Source organism: Oncorhynchus mykiss, chromosome 15 (assembly GCF_057628025.1).
Source record: "Oncorhynchus mykiss isolate SJ-2025 chromosome 15, ASM5762802v1, whole genome shotgun sequence".
Classification (NCBI taxonomy): Eukaryota; Metazoa; Chordata; class Actinopteri; order Salmoniformes; family Salmonidae; genus Oncorhynchus; species Oncorhynchus mykiss.
The window spans coordinates 22626500-22639547 of record NC_143036.1 but is presented as its reverse complement, the minus strand read 5'-3'; the positions used below and the strand labels follow the sequence as shown (position 1 = coordinate 22639547).

Below are 13048 nucleotides of genomic sequence, written 5' to 3'. Positions count from 1 at the left end.
CCCATTCCGGAATATCCCATGTCTCTAAACACTGGCCTGTGGGCATCCTCTGTGTGAGCGATCAGCTTGTTAACAAATGCCTCCTCTCTTCTTCTGTAATGACTGTGAGGGGGTGGAGAAACAGAGGGCTCAGTTCTGCGTAGGAAACAATAGCGCTCACAACACCATGATGGGATGATCTGGCCCCAAGGTTTAGTGTATGCTATGCTGATTAGGCTCCAGGTCATGCATTAACCAGGAAGTAAAACTAAGAATGTGTCTCAAATGGCACCCAATTCCCTATATAGTGCACTACTTGGCCTTGGAACACTGAAGAATAGGCCTACAAGCAGGGAATCAATTGTTGTCCGTCTGAGAGGAAGCTCATGTTGCCAGAGCACCAGGCTTATCTATTGTGGACGAAGGACAGTCGATACATCTCTGTGAGAGAGAGTGATTGAGTGAGTGACAGACAGACAGACAGGCAGTCAGAGAGTGTGTGAGAGAGAGAGACAGACAGACACCTGGTTTGCCCCATCCTGGGCTCAAACCAGGGACCCTCTGAACACCCACAAAGCATCATTACCTGTCACTTCACAAAAGCCGCAGGCATTGTAGAGCAAGGGAAAAGTCTACTTCAAGGTCTCAGAGCTGGTGACATCACCGAAGGAAAGCTATTAGCGTGCACCGCAAACTAGCTAGCTCAGTGTCTGCGTAAGTGTGCGTACCTGCAGTGGGGTGGGTTGCTGGTCCACTGGGACGATGAGGACGATGATCTCTGAGTCGATGCTCAGGTAGCCGAAGATGTCACACTGCGGCACGGAGATGTGGAGACGCAGGATCCTCAGGATGTCATGGACCGTCACTGGCTGCTTCCTGTTCAACTGCAACACCAAACCAGGAGGACAAACACAGTCGCACAGAACCAGAGCCAGAGGGGGAAAAGTTTGAGATTCAATTCATTGCAGATAAAGGAAAACTGAACTGCGGGTTTCTTCAAGTTCGTGCTGAATGTGGTCAATACATGTTATTCATCCCCAATTATTAAGAAATATGAAATACCTTTGTGAACAGAAGTTGAAAGGGCAATGAATGTCTTACAGTATAGTGCCTGCTGTCATGGAATGTTTGACACCAATATGGAGGATTGGTTGGAAAAACTATGATGTGTATATTCATTGCTTGTCTGAGTGAGTCATGTCGTCTAGGCCCAAATCCAAAGGCAATTTGTTTGCGATTAGCAGGTTTATGTTCTAGACTTAACGTTGATAAGATGTTTGTGTTGGAAATTAGACTAATAGCCCAGGTTTATAACGAACCTGCTTTGAATTACATGTTTTTTTTTTAGCTTATTAGCTGTTATAAGCATGTATACGAGGCATTTCTGGGCATTTGCTCTTAAAGCTGCGGCCCGACCCAGTCATTTCAAACTGGCGAAGAATTCCAGAGGAAGACATGTGATGTTGATGCTTGGTATTTTGGATCTAGGCCTCACTCTAGTGGTCGTTTGGTGTCATTACAGCTCAAAATCAACAGTCGATGCCAAGGGGGTGGCTAATCCCAGTTGAGTAAGACCTAGTCAACTGGGTTTGCAGGCTTTTATTCCAGCCCTGCACAATCATACCTGACACTATGCCCTTGATTAGCAGAATCTAGTGTTTAGGAGCAGGGCCGTATAACAAAAGCCTGCACACAGAATTCCGCAGTTGGTGGAGCTATTGCTTATACCTAAGGTTGCACATTTTTGGAAACTTTCAATAAATTCTCTGGGTTTTCCTAATGCTCAGTTTTTAGGATTCCGGGAATTAGGAGGTAATAAGCAGGAAATCTGGAATCCTCCAACCAAGATTTCTGGAAAACCAGGGAATTTATTGAAATGTACCTACATTTTGCAACCCTACTTATACATAGACAGTCCTCTTCAATCCACAAAGTAGTGTCCACAGTTTAGATTCAGATATGCAGCAAAACAATTGTTCGTAAATGTTCAACATATATAACACAACAGGGAACCTTTCAACCCTCTTTTTAATGTTAAAATCCATTAAAATCCAACAAAGCAGCCAGCTGGTTGGAAAAGTGAGTGAGTGAGTGAGAGGGAAGGGGACAACTTTTCTGAAATGGAACACAGCCTGGGACGCAAATAAGTGAGGAGCATGTCAGAAGGTGCTGACCTTAGCGAAGTTGTTAATCTGCTCCTTGTTCCACAGGATCTGCAGCATGCCCGCACACAGAGGACAGCATGCACCTGTGAGAGGAAGGGGTTGCCACCAAGTTGTCAGGGGTCAGAGGTTAGGAGTCAATCACAACAATATCGTAATAAGATTTGTGTTCCTGTGTGGAAAAATCCTAAGTATAACATGAGAGCCTTTATATGTCAAAGTGAACGTGGCTGCGCCACTGAGTGTACTGACCACAGAATTAAATAAAACATTAGATATTATATGATTTCTGTCTCTATTGTACTGACCGGGTGGTGTGACAGGGATGCAACCCGGGGTGGACAGGGCGGGGCAGGGGATCATGTCACAGCCTGAGTCAGAGGCAAACTCTGCCACCGCCCCCACGGCGTGGCACCGCCCCTGATAGTCCACGGCAACGCGGTCCGAGTAGGCCTCGCACACTGTGTTGTACGTCTCGCCGTTGTGGCCGCACACAGGCCGCGCCTTTTTACAGGCATCCTGCACAGAACCCAAACACATACACACACAGACACAAGAAAGTTTGAGTTAGGATTCAGCCCTTATTAATGTATTTTGTGAAAAATATCATATATTAAAACATAAATACACGTGACCTCTCTTCATAATACATCACTCATATCCAGATAAACTTAATCAAGGTAAGCTACTCCAATTAGTCACATAGGGAGGCCATTTGTTTATATATCAGACCAGGTGTATTGGTTTTCTTTGAATAGCTCTGTACCTCTGTACCAGCAATACTCTCAGAGAGTTTGGTTGATTGCGGTTTGATTGCGTGCCTCTTGGTTCGGTGACTTGACACCGGGACTGAAGTGGGTTTTTAATGGGTTGTCGTCTACCTTAAACGTGTATAAAACTAAATCCGGTCTGTTCCACTGATGGAGCCACTGCTCAGAGCTACCGAGGCGAGACGCCATCAGGCTGACGTTGTAAGCGACCGCGATGGAGAAACATGATCCTACCAGGCCCTAAACACTAAATAACCACTTGAATTCAACTTTCAGCTTTAATTCTCCACTTTCACAAACACACACACACACACACAAACATGGGGGGATTTTGCCTGTATCATGTACAAGCACAGTCCTACACAGAGGAGATGTATGTGTCTGCAGGTAGACTAAGTGCATGGGCAGACTAAGAACCTAAATGCAACATATTATTTTATTAGACAAAACCATAGGGTATTTCAGCTTTTGGTGGGCTGGGATATCTGCCTCCTCTCATAAACCATGGCAAAAACATACATACTCAGTCAGTTACTGGAGGTAGGATATGAACATTTGGAATATGTGTGTGTGTTTGTGTTGCAACAGCTGGGCCTTGTTATCCTACCTCTGAATGCAGGCTCTCCATTTAAGCATTCACGAACACAAACAGAGAAAAGCTTTTCAGAAACTCTAAAAACAAGGATTATCTCTGTGTGATTGACTACATGCTGTGCAGCTCCCTCCAGTAGGGCGATTTTCAAATAGCTGACTGTTTAATGCTATCTAGCAGGTGTTACAATGCTACCTATTGCTGCCTCTCCTTATGAGTTCTGGCATGCCTTCTCATCATAAATCAATTACATGTATTGAATTGTCCAAAAGCCCTTAAACACTGTCAACATTTATAGTCAATTTAGCGCAGTGGTCACCAACCAGTCGATCGCGATCGACTTGTTGATCTCCAAGGTATTTCTAGTCGATCGCCAAACATTTCTGTTAAAAACACAACGATAAAGCCTTGAGTTCCTATTTTGTTATTAGTCTCGGGCTGTTGGTGATAGGTGCAGCAAATTCAGCTGCTCTGCGCGCCGGGTAGGCAAACTGTTGCCACTTCATGTGTCTGAAGGTACAAACTCTGCCTTCCCGGTGGGCATGGAGAGGAAATTAAGTGCACTATTCCACTGCTGGCCAATCAGATTGCTCAGATGACCGAGTCTGCAGTAACTTAGCAGCATACAATACAGCTACGGCAAAGTTGTTACTGTGAGATTTAAAACTGTTTCAAACATGACTAGAGAGAGACTGTCAACGAATACAGCAAAGAGCTGCTGTTTTTGAGTGAGTTCATGTTTAATTTCTTACTCAGCACTCTCAACATTTTGTATTCAACACTTGTATAACCCATAAAATGCGCATTCTTCCTACTTCCACTCATAGCTACAACAAGTACTGCAGCAGTAATGAATGAGTAGGAAAATGTATCTATAGGCTTGCGTTGTTGTTATTTTTAGCGGCTTGGGTATTTTTTAATATCAAGGAATATTTCACTTTCTCTGTTCATAAGAGTAACAACATGAATTTGTGAATGAGGGTGAAAAAATGCGGTGTGACTCGAGTTCCGATAAGCTTCCATTTTTTAAGTCATGTTAATAAAAAATTCGAGCGGTAGATCTCGGCATGATCTTGACTCAGAAAAGGTTGGTGCAGATGCTATGGAAACTTGGAGAGCAGACAAATTGATTGAGACAGTGAATTACTTTCAAATGTTCTACTCCAACAAGTTGCTTTGGCTAACTGTCAAACTGTTACCAGACAATGGCCCATGCAGGACAGGTTCTAGCTCCCTCATATTAAAATCTGGACCTTGAAGACAGTTCCAGTTCCACTCTTCCCCTATAATCAGGGACCCATTTTGACCTGGAACAACAGGTGGGTGCAATTCATTATCAAGTAGAACAGAAAACCAGCAGTAGTCCGGCTAGTGCGTTCTGCCCAACGCATCACCAGGGGCAAACTACCTGCCCTCCAGGACACCTACAGCACCCGATGTCACAGGAAGACCAAAAAGATAATCAAGGACAACAACCACCCGAGCCACTGCCTGTTCACACCGCTATCATCCAGAAGGCGAGGTCAGTACAGGTGCATCAAAGCTGGGACAGAGAGACTGGAAAACAGCTTCTATCTCAAGGCCATCAGACTATTAAACAGCCATCATTAGCACAGAGAGGCTGCTGCCTACATACAGACTTGAAATAATTGGCCTCTCTAATCAATGGATCATTAGTTCCGTTAATAATGCCACTTTAATAATGTTCACATATCTTGCATCACTCATCTCATATTTATATGCTGTATTTTATACCATATATTGCATCTTGCCTATGCCGCTGTCATTGCTCATCCATATATTTATATGTATATATTCTTATTCCATTCCTTCACTTAGATTTGTGTGTATTAGGTAGTTGTTGTGGAATTGTTAGATTACATGTTAGATATTGCTGCACTGTTGGAACAAGAAGCACAAACATTTCGCTACACCCGCAATAACATCTGCTAACCACATGACCAATAACGTTTGATTTGATTTGACCTTGGAGGGTACATATTTAAATACTCCTGGTCTAGCTGTTACCTGACAGTGGCCCATATAGGCCAGGGTCTTGTCCATCTGGAGGAGCTGACAGAGGTTGGGGTGCTCCACGTTGTCTGTGTCGCAGGCCAGGTCCATGTGAATCTTGCCACAGCCGGAGGGACGACCAACACACTCATACTGGGGACAGTGGCAGTCAACCATGTCTGTAAGGCACACTCTACGGCTGGGAATGCACCTGAGGACCAATGGAAGGAGGGGGGGAAAGGGGGTTCATTTAGTGATTATTTTAAGCAGCTTTTAAGCAGTGGAATTCCAAAACATGGACGCGTTACAGCTATCGCTTTCGTCAGTGTACACAACTATTCTTTTCAAGTAGTGTAGGTCCTTTGGTTTGAGTTGAGCACTGATGTTCCTAATTATTATTGTGAAGTAGTGTACCTTAATGGTGTGTTATTCTCACAGCAGACATCAGTGCTTTTTTTACCATGTGAATTACCCCATTTACTCCTTTATTTAAAACATAAACCATATTATAATCATAATGGTACCTATCTTTGGGGGAATGTAGTAAATATGTTGACGTTTTTATATCAGTACATTAATGCTGATTTTCGATGGGAAACAGAGAGTGAAAATCTATGAAACCTAATGAGCCCTGCCCTTTTGTACACAGTAGAGTTGAACTATGCGAAACAAGCAAAAGTTTAGGTAAAAAAGGAGGGACACTCTCTCTCTTTCTCCACCACAGCCCCCCCTATCTCCAAGGTAACCATCCCTGCATCCGTACCTCAGCACCAATCAGGTGGTCTGCAGGCCGCAGCTAGATTTTTATCACCTTGTTTACGGAAAAATAACAAATGTTTGAGAGATCCCACCAACTCTCTGTGCCTTTGAACAGATGGCCAAGGGGAGATATTATAGAATGGGTTTGCAGTGCTTTACATGAGGAAGGATGCCAAATCGCATTCTTCTTTACTGTGTGGAGGGGAGAGGGGGGTAAAATGCGTCCGTATCACGTTTCGGGTAAGACCCAGATGCAGAGAGTGTCGAAGTAACAAAAGTGTATTACTAGTACACGGGCAGGCAAAACGACAGGTCAAGGGCAGGCAAAACGACAGGTCAAGGGCAGGCAGAGGTCAGTAATCCTGGTAGGGTGCAAAAGGTCCAGAACGGCAGGCAGGCTCAGGGTCAGGGCAGGTAGAATGGTCAAAACCGGGAAAAACTAGAAAACAGGAACAAGAGCAAGGGGGAAAACGCTGGTAGGTTTCACGAAAAAAAAGGAACTGGCAACAGACAAACAGAGAACACAGGTAAAAATACACTGGGGATAATGGGGAAGATTGGTGACACTTGGAGGGGGTGGAGACAAGCACAAAGACAGGTGAAACAGATCAGGGTGTGACAGACCAGCTCTGATGTTCGTAGTAATAGGAGTTAACACGGAGCCATGTGTGGTTAAGGAGTGTGTCCTAACCATAGAATTAGGAATTAGAATAATAATAATAGTCATTTAATAGGATCTCTATGGTCCTAATAATGTGCCATCCTGGGAAAGAGGGAGCAATGTTAGATGGACGATGCTGTCTGGGGAAGAGGGAGCGATGATAGATGGATGATGCTGTCTGGGGAAGAGGGAGCGATGTTAGATGGACGATGTTGTCTGGGGAAGAGGGAGCGATGTTAGATGGACGATGTTGTCTGGGGAAGAGGGAGCGATGTTAGATGGACGATGCTGTCTGGGGAAGAGGGAGTGATGTTAGATAGATGATGCTCTTTGAGGAAGAGGCAGTGATGTTAGATGGATGATGCTGTTTGGGGAAGAGCGAGTGATGTTAGATGGATGATGCTGTATGGGGAAGAGGGAGTGACACTCAGGGCTCTGGGAGCTCAAGGCCATTCCGGAGGGGAGGGTTACAACACACCCCATACAGGCGCGCCTTATGACACAGTTACCGCCGGCAACCACAGGGGGACACACAGCCTGGCCACACCTGAATAAACAACCACTGGATACGAGGCAGTTTGAGAGGGGGATTTCAAGAAAAAGCGGAAGAGAGGAGAAGGGTGCAGGAAAATAGGATCTATCAAGAGAGGAAATAACACTCGTGGACAATGTTCCCTCTAAGTTGCGCGCCTGCCTGCAGCAGCCCTGAGACTGCAGCGCAGCTTCCTGGGACTGCCACGCAGAACAATTATTAGCTCACAGAGAGCAGCACGAGATTGCAGTCAACTTTCTATAGCAGTGGTAACCAACCAGCCGATCTACAAGGCATTCCTAATCAATCGCCAAATATTTATGTAAAAAAACAAATGAATCATTTTTTTATTTGTCTTGGGCTGTTGGCTGTAGGAGCACCGGATTCAGCAGCCCTCCGCACCGGGTAGGCGAACTGTTGCCCTTTTTCACCATTTACTGTGTCTGAAGGTACAAACTCTTCCTTCCCGGCGGGCCCAGAGAGCAAATCAAGTGCACTATAGGTCTACCGCTGGCCAATCGGATGGCTCAGATTACTATTTCTGCAGGCATAAAATAAATCTACAGCGAAGTTGATACTGTTAGATTTCAAAATGTTTAAAACCATGAGTAGAGAGAGACTGTCAACAAACACAGTAAAGAGCTGCTGTTTTTATGAGTGAGTTCAGCACTGTCAACATTTTGTATTCAACACTTTTAGAAGCTATAAAATGTGTCTTCTTCCTACTTCCACTCAGCGCTACAACAAGTACTGCAGCAGTAATGAATGAGTAGGAAAGTGTATCTATGGGCTTGCGCTGTTGTTATTTTTAGCGGCTTTGGTCTTTTTTAATATCGAGGAATATTTCACTTTCTCTGTTCAACATGAATTTGTGCATGAGGCTGTACACCTCGAGTTTTGCCATCAGCTGAAAGACGGTATCCCTTTTTCGGTCAGTGGAGGAAAGAGAGAGCGGAGGGATGTTGAGAGATGGACCCTCAGTCTGCTGCTCTCTCCCTCCGCTGAGACTGACCATCAGATGCAGGTAAAACACAAATCAAAATGATTTAAATGTATGGTCACTCAGATGTGCCTCACAATTAATACAACAATGGATCTATTACCAGTGTGATCATATAGCTTACCTCAAATGTTTTTATATAATTAAAAAAACTGTCCCCAACAACAATTCAAGCAAAGCCAATATGCAGTGATAATGTATTGGGCCTATAGCTTACTGCACAAACCTCATTGCTACAGGGCTGTTTTTAATTGGTTAATGTTGCATAGGCTTATGTTTTTTAAGTTATGTTAAAAGAAATCAGGGTGGTAGATCTCGACTTGCATTTTCACTCAGAAAGTGATCTTGACTCAGAAAAGGTTGGTGACCACTGTTCTAGAGATTTCCCTGTTATTAACACTATCAACATTTCCCTTTAATGTGGAAATTGTGATTGAATCAACTCAATATTAGCCACTTTCAATGCAACATACTGAAACAAAACAAACTATGCAAGAGATTTTGTTGTAGGCAGAATGCATCAGAGTAGAAATCTATTGCATTGATACATACGACTCAGCCAGTACTCTACACAGACTGGCGCGGCATAAACAATCAGAGCTACAGTAGGCAGATATGCAAATAGACCATTGCCATATATGGATCTGTGCCATTCACTTTGAACTGGACTGGGTTTACAGCATGCGCAGTCATGAGTAGATGCACTTGTTTTGAGATCAAAGCGAGAGATGCATGTAGCCATGTGTGCACATTTTGTTCATATCCTTTGGTGCAGTAGTTACTAAGTTATTAGCCCAGTTATAGATAATTTATAGTCAGCAATAGGGAAGGGATTGCTTCCTACAAGCACACAAAATGTGTGCATTTCTAGACATCTTTGAAAAGCAAGTCAGGTAGTGATTTTCTTCTCCCAGTATTGTATTTTGAAACAGGCTTGAATAAGCTAAGTAGCCAATAGGCAGAGGGTAGCATCATTTGTCTGATTCTCTGTAATAATGGTATGGGAATAATGCATTTTATTTTGTAAAGTGGTTTATTGCATCAAACAACGCAACAAAATGTTCAGTCGCCTCCTTGTCTGTAGGATAAGTGGATAAACAGGTTAATGCCGAGCCCTGAATGGAATCTAGGCCTACATGAAAACCACACATTGGCTGCTACTGTAGCCTGAATGATAGAACAGCTATTTCCATGTTAAAATGTTATGGGATACATTGTCTCCATGTTTTTTAATGGTAGGCCACTCTGGTAGGCCTGCATTATGATCAAATAGCCACAGTAGCCTACTTGACCACTGTTAAAACTGTAACTTAAAGCGGGTACAGTCTCATTGTTCACAGTAAACTCGCGCTGGAAGTTGCACAGAATTTTCACAACATTCAAGTTTGCGCTCAGCAGACCAGAAATTTGCTCAACGTCTAAACATTTTTGAGGGAACATTGCTAGTTGACTGAGATGGAAGAGGATCAGGGCTCAAGGTGTCCAGTCTTATCCACTTAGGCTGTATGGAATGCTTTGAAAATGCATCCTCCCTACCTTCCTTCCTTGAAGTAATCATTGATCGGACATGGTATGCACATAGTGGAACCTCTGCACTCACCAATCCAATTGTGTTGAAACAGTCATTATTCCAATAAACAAACGATTGAAGGAAAGAAGGAGTGATGGAGTATCTCACCTCTGGTTCTTCTGGCAGGGGTTGGGGGAACAGGGGTCGCTGCTGCGGCAGTGGCCAAACACAAACTGGTTGTCTTTGAAGCCCATGCAACGGGCCACACAGGCACTGGGGTAGGTGCGGCCATTACGGGCACACACTGGCACGAAGCGGTCAGGGCAGCCACATGGGAGCCCTACGGAGAGGAGGAGAGAGGGAGAGAGAAAGAGAGAGAGAGAGAGGGGCAGGGGGAGAGAGGGAGAGAGGGGCAGGGGGAGAGAGGGAGAGAGAAAAAGAGAGAGAGAGAGAGAGAGAGAGAGAGAGAGAGAGAGAGGGGCAGGGGGAGAGAGGGAGAGAGGGGCAGGGGGAGAGAGGGAGAGAGAAAGAGAGAGAGAGAGAGAGAGAGAGGGGCGGGGGGAGAGAGGGAGAGAGGGGCAGGGGAAGAGAGGGAGAGAGAAAGAGAGAGAGAGAGGGGCAGGGGGAGAGAGGGAGAGAGGGGCAGGGGGAGAGAGGGAGAGAGAAAGAGAGAGAGAGAGGGGCAGGGGGAGAGAGGGAGAGAGGGGCAGGGGAGAGAGGGAGAGAGGGGCAGGGGGAGAGAGGGAGAGAGAAAGAGAGAGAGAGAGAGGGGCAGGGGGAGAGAGGGAGAGAGAAAGAGGGAGAGAGAGAGAGGGGCAGGGGGAGAGATTAGAGAAAAATGCTTTCAGGATCAGGAAAAAATAAACATTATAGCAAGACCATCAACACACACACTGTTCTCTCTCTCTCTCACACACACACACACACACCAGTGAAGCGGCGGCGGTCCTCGTCTGAGCTGTCGGTGCTGAGGCACTGGCGGGTGGAGCAGATGGTCTCTCCAGCGAAGCAGGAACAGGGGTGGCAGTCTACCCTGAAGGACGTCCCATGGTCTGTAGGACAAGGACACATCGTCACCCTGTGAGACCTTGTCTGATTTCAGTGGTTATTGGGCTGCAAATGTAACTGTTATCTGACACTTTGAGTCCTCCAGCAGCTGATAGACTTAAACTATGCGATCTGGGTCATGGCACCTACAGTTGTCATGGTTCCACCTTTATCCTTAAGCACTGATTCCTCGTCTGGTCTCTTCTCTGCACCTGGGTCCACGTCACAACAGTATTAAACCTGGGAGCTGATATGAGACTTGACTTCTACAAGATACTCTTCTGCTGTGTCCGTGGGGCAGTCCCACTTCTTAGGTATTTGTAATTGTTTTTTTATTGAACAAATAGGACAATGGAGAGATAGCAGGGAAGATTGCGATTCAGTAGGGCGTGGGTGGGATTTGAAACCATGCCGACTCTGGTACAGTATGTGTGTTCCAGGGTCTGCGGCTCTAACTGTTAGACCACACAGGCCACATCTACAAGACAGTCTGTGGAAATTAAAGCAACCCCTCGGGTTTGGGCTGTCCTGGTCCCTTAGTTTTATTTCTTTAGGATCTGAAACATAAAAAATGATATTTAACTAAACTAAGGCTTCCCTATAGGATTACTGCATATTCCTCTCCTAATGCTGGATATAAGAACTCCGAAGCCCCACCACTCTCACTCTCAGGCAAACCACATCTGTGTCAAATAAGGCTGAAACGTCTGACCCCCCTTTTGAACCGGAGCGAAAACAAACATAAAAGCAAAAGCAATAAACTGATTTGGGTTCAAACAAATGTAGATTCAAAGCCGGTACATTAAACAAAGGGGGGAAGGGGGGAAAAAAATGCTAATATAAAACCTAGATATGAAAGACAATCCTGTTGTTCAAAGTGTTGTTTCTCTATGTGGATATGATTAGCCACTAGGCCACTAGGGGGCAACATCACAGAGTGACTAAGGCCATGTGTAGCCTAGAGGGGGATGTGGTTACTCTATGCTGAATTCTTCCCTGCTGTTCACAGAAGAGTTTGTGTGTGTGTGTGTGTGTGTGTGTATGTGTGTGTGTGTGTGTGTGTGTGTGTGTGTGTGTGTGTGTGTGTGTGTGTGTGTGTGTGTGTGTGTGTGTGTGTGTGTGAGATGAAGAGAGAGAGAGAGAGCGAGAGAGAGAGGAGACTGGCAGCAGGCTCCTTTCAAGTCACAGTATTGACATATAGGGCGGGCCAGAGGGAGACCGCGGGAAGGAAATACCAACATGCGGTTGGTTGGGTGCCTTATTTTTAGTTTTTTTTTTAATGTAGTGTTGCCATGCTGCTAGGGGAAGAAGAAGAGCGGCAGTGATGTTTACACTACAGGAAGCATTTTACTCTCACAACCAGGCACAACAGCACCAAGAACTCCTCCCCAGAGAGCTCTCTCCAGTCCCAAGTCAACTCCTGGGTCGTGTTCAGCAGGGTAGCAAAATGTTTTGACACGGAATATAAAAATAAGGGTTCAGGTATTGTGCTTTCAAGTTTTCCCGTTTTGTGCCTACTGAACACAATTGTGGTCCAACAGTCAGTTGTCAGCTTCAGACGTATAACAACAAATGTGTTGTCGGCAATGTCGGCATGTCTAAATTGTTCCTGTATAGCTGAAAACCAGATGGATGCTACACATTGGTGGTGAATGGAGCAAATAAAACTACCCTCACACAATGTAAAGTGTTCTGTGCTTTTAAAATAGTGAACTGAAAAGTGTCGAGCCGTGAATTCGAGCCATTTAGAACCAGTAAGCGGTAGCTTACTTTTTCTTTGTCCCCCAACAATGCAAGTCTTGGAGGTGTCTATGCAGGGCATCTCAGCACAGTTCTCCAGCCTTCCACTCTGGCCACAGGTACACACCTCGAAGCAACCCGCCTGCCCATTACGCATGGGCACCTGGATACGGGCTTCCAGGTGGACCAGGAACTCTGAGGCTTCGCCCAGTTTACAGCCTGCACACACACACGCACGTATGTACACACAAACACACACACACACACCCAGAACACAGTACAG

At 45.2% G+C, this 13048-nt stretch overlaps 1 protein-coding gene across 1 annotated transcript in view; it reads right to left on the bottom strand.

The window, feature by feature from the left end:
* Positions 1–13048, bottom strand: part of LOC110489805 (reversion-inducing cysteine-rich protein with Kazal motifs) — a 57289-nt gene that overhangs the window by 2825 nt on the left and 41416 nt on the right. The window contains exons 14-20 of the mRNA XM_036944063.2: positions 12796–12984; positions 10908–11030; positions 10147–10318; positions 5532–5727; positions 2450–2660; positions 2154–2227; positions 708–863 (exon numbers count right to left, since the gene is read on the bottom strand). Of these exons, the coding sequence (XP_036799958.1) occupies positions 708–863; positions 2154–2227; positions 2450–2660; positions 5532–5727; positions 10147–10318; positions 10908–11030; positions 12796–12984 (1121 nt within the window). The remainder of the gene's footprint in view (positions 1–707; positions 864–2153; positions 2228–2449; positions 2661–5531; positions 5728–10146; positions 10319–10907; positions 11031–12795; positions 12985–13048) is intronic.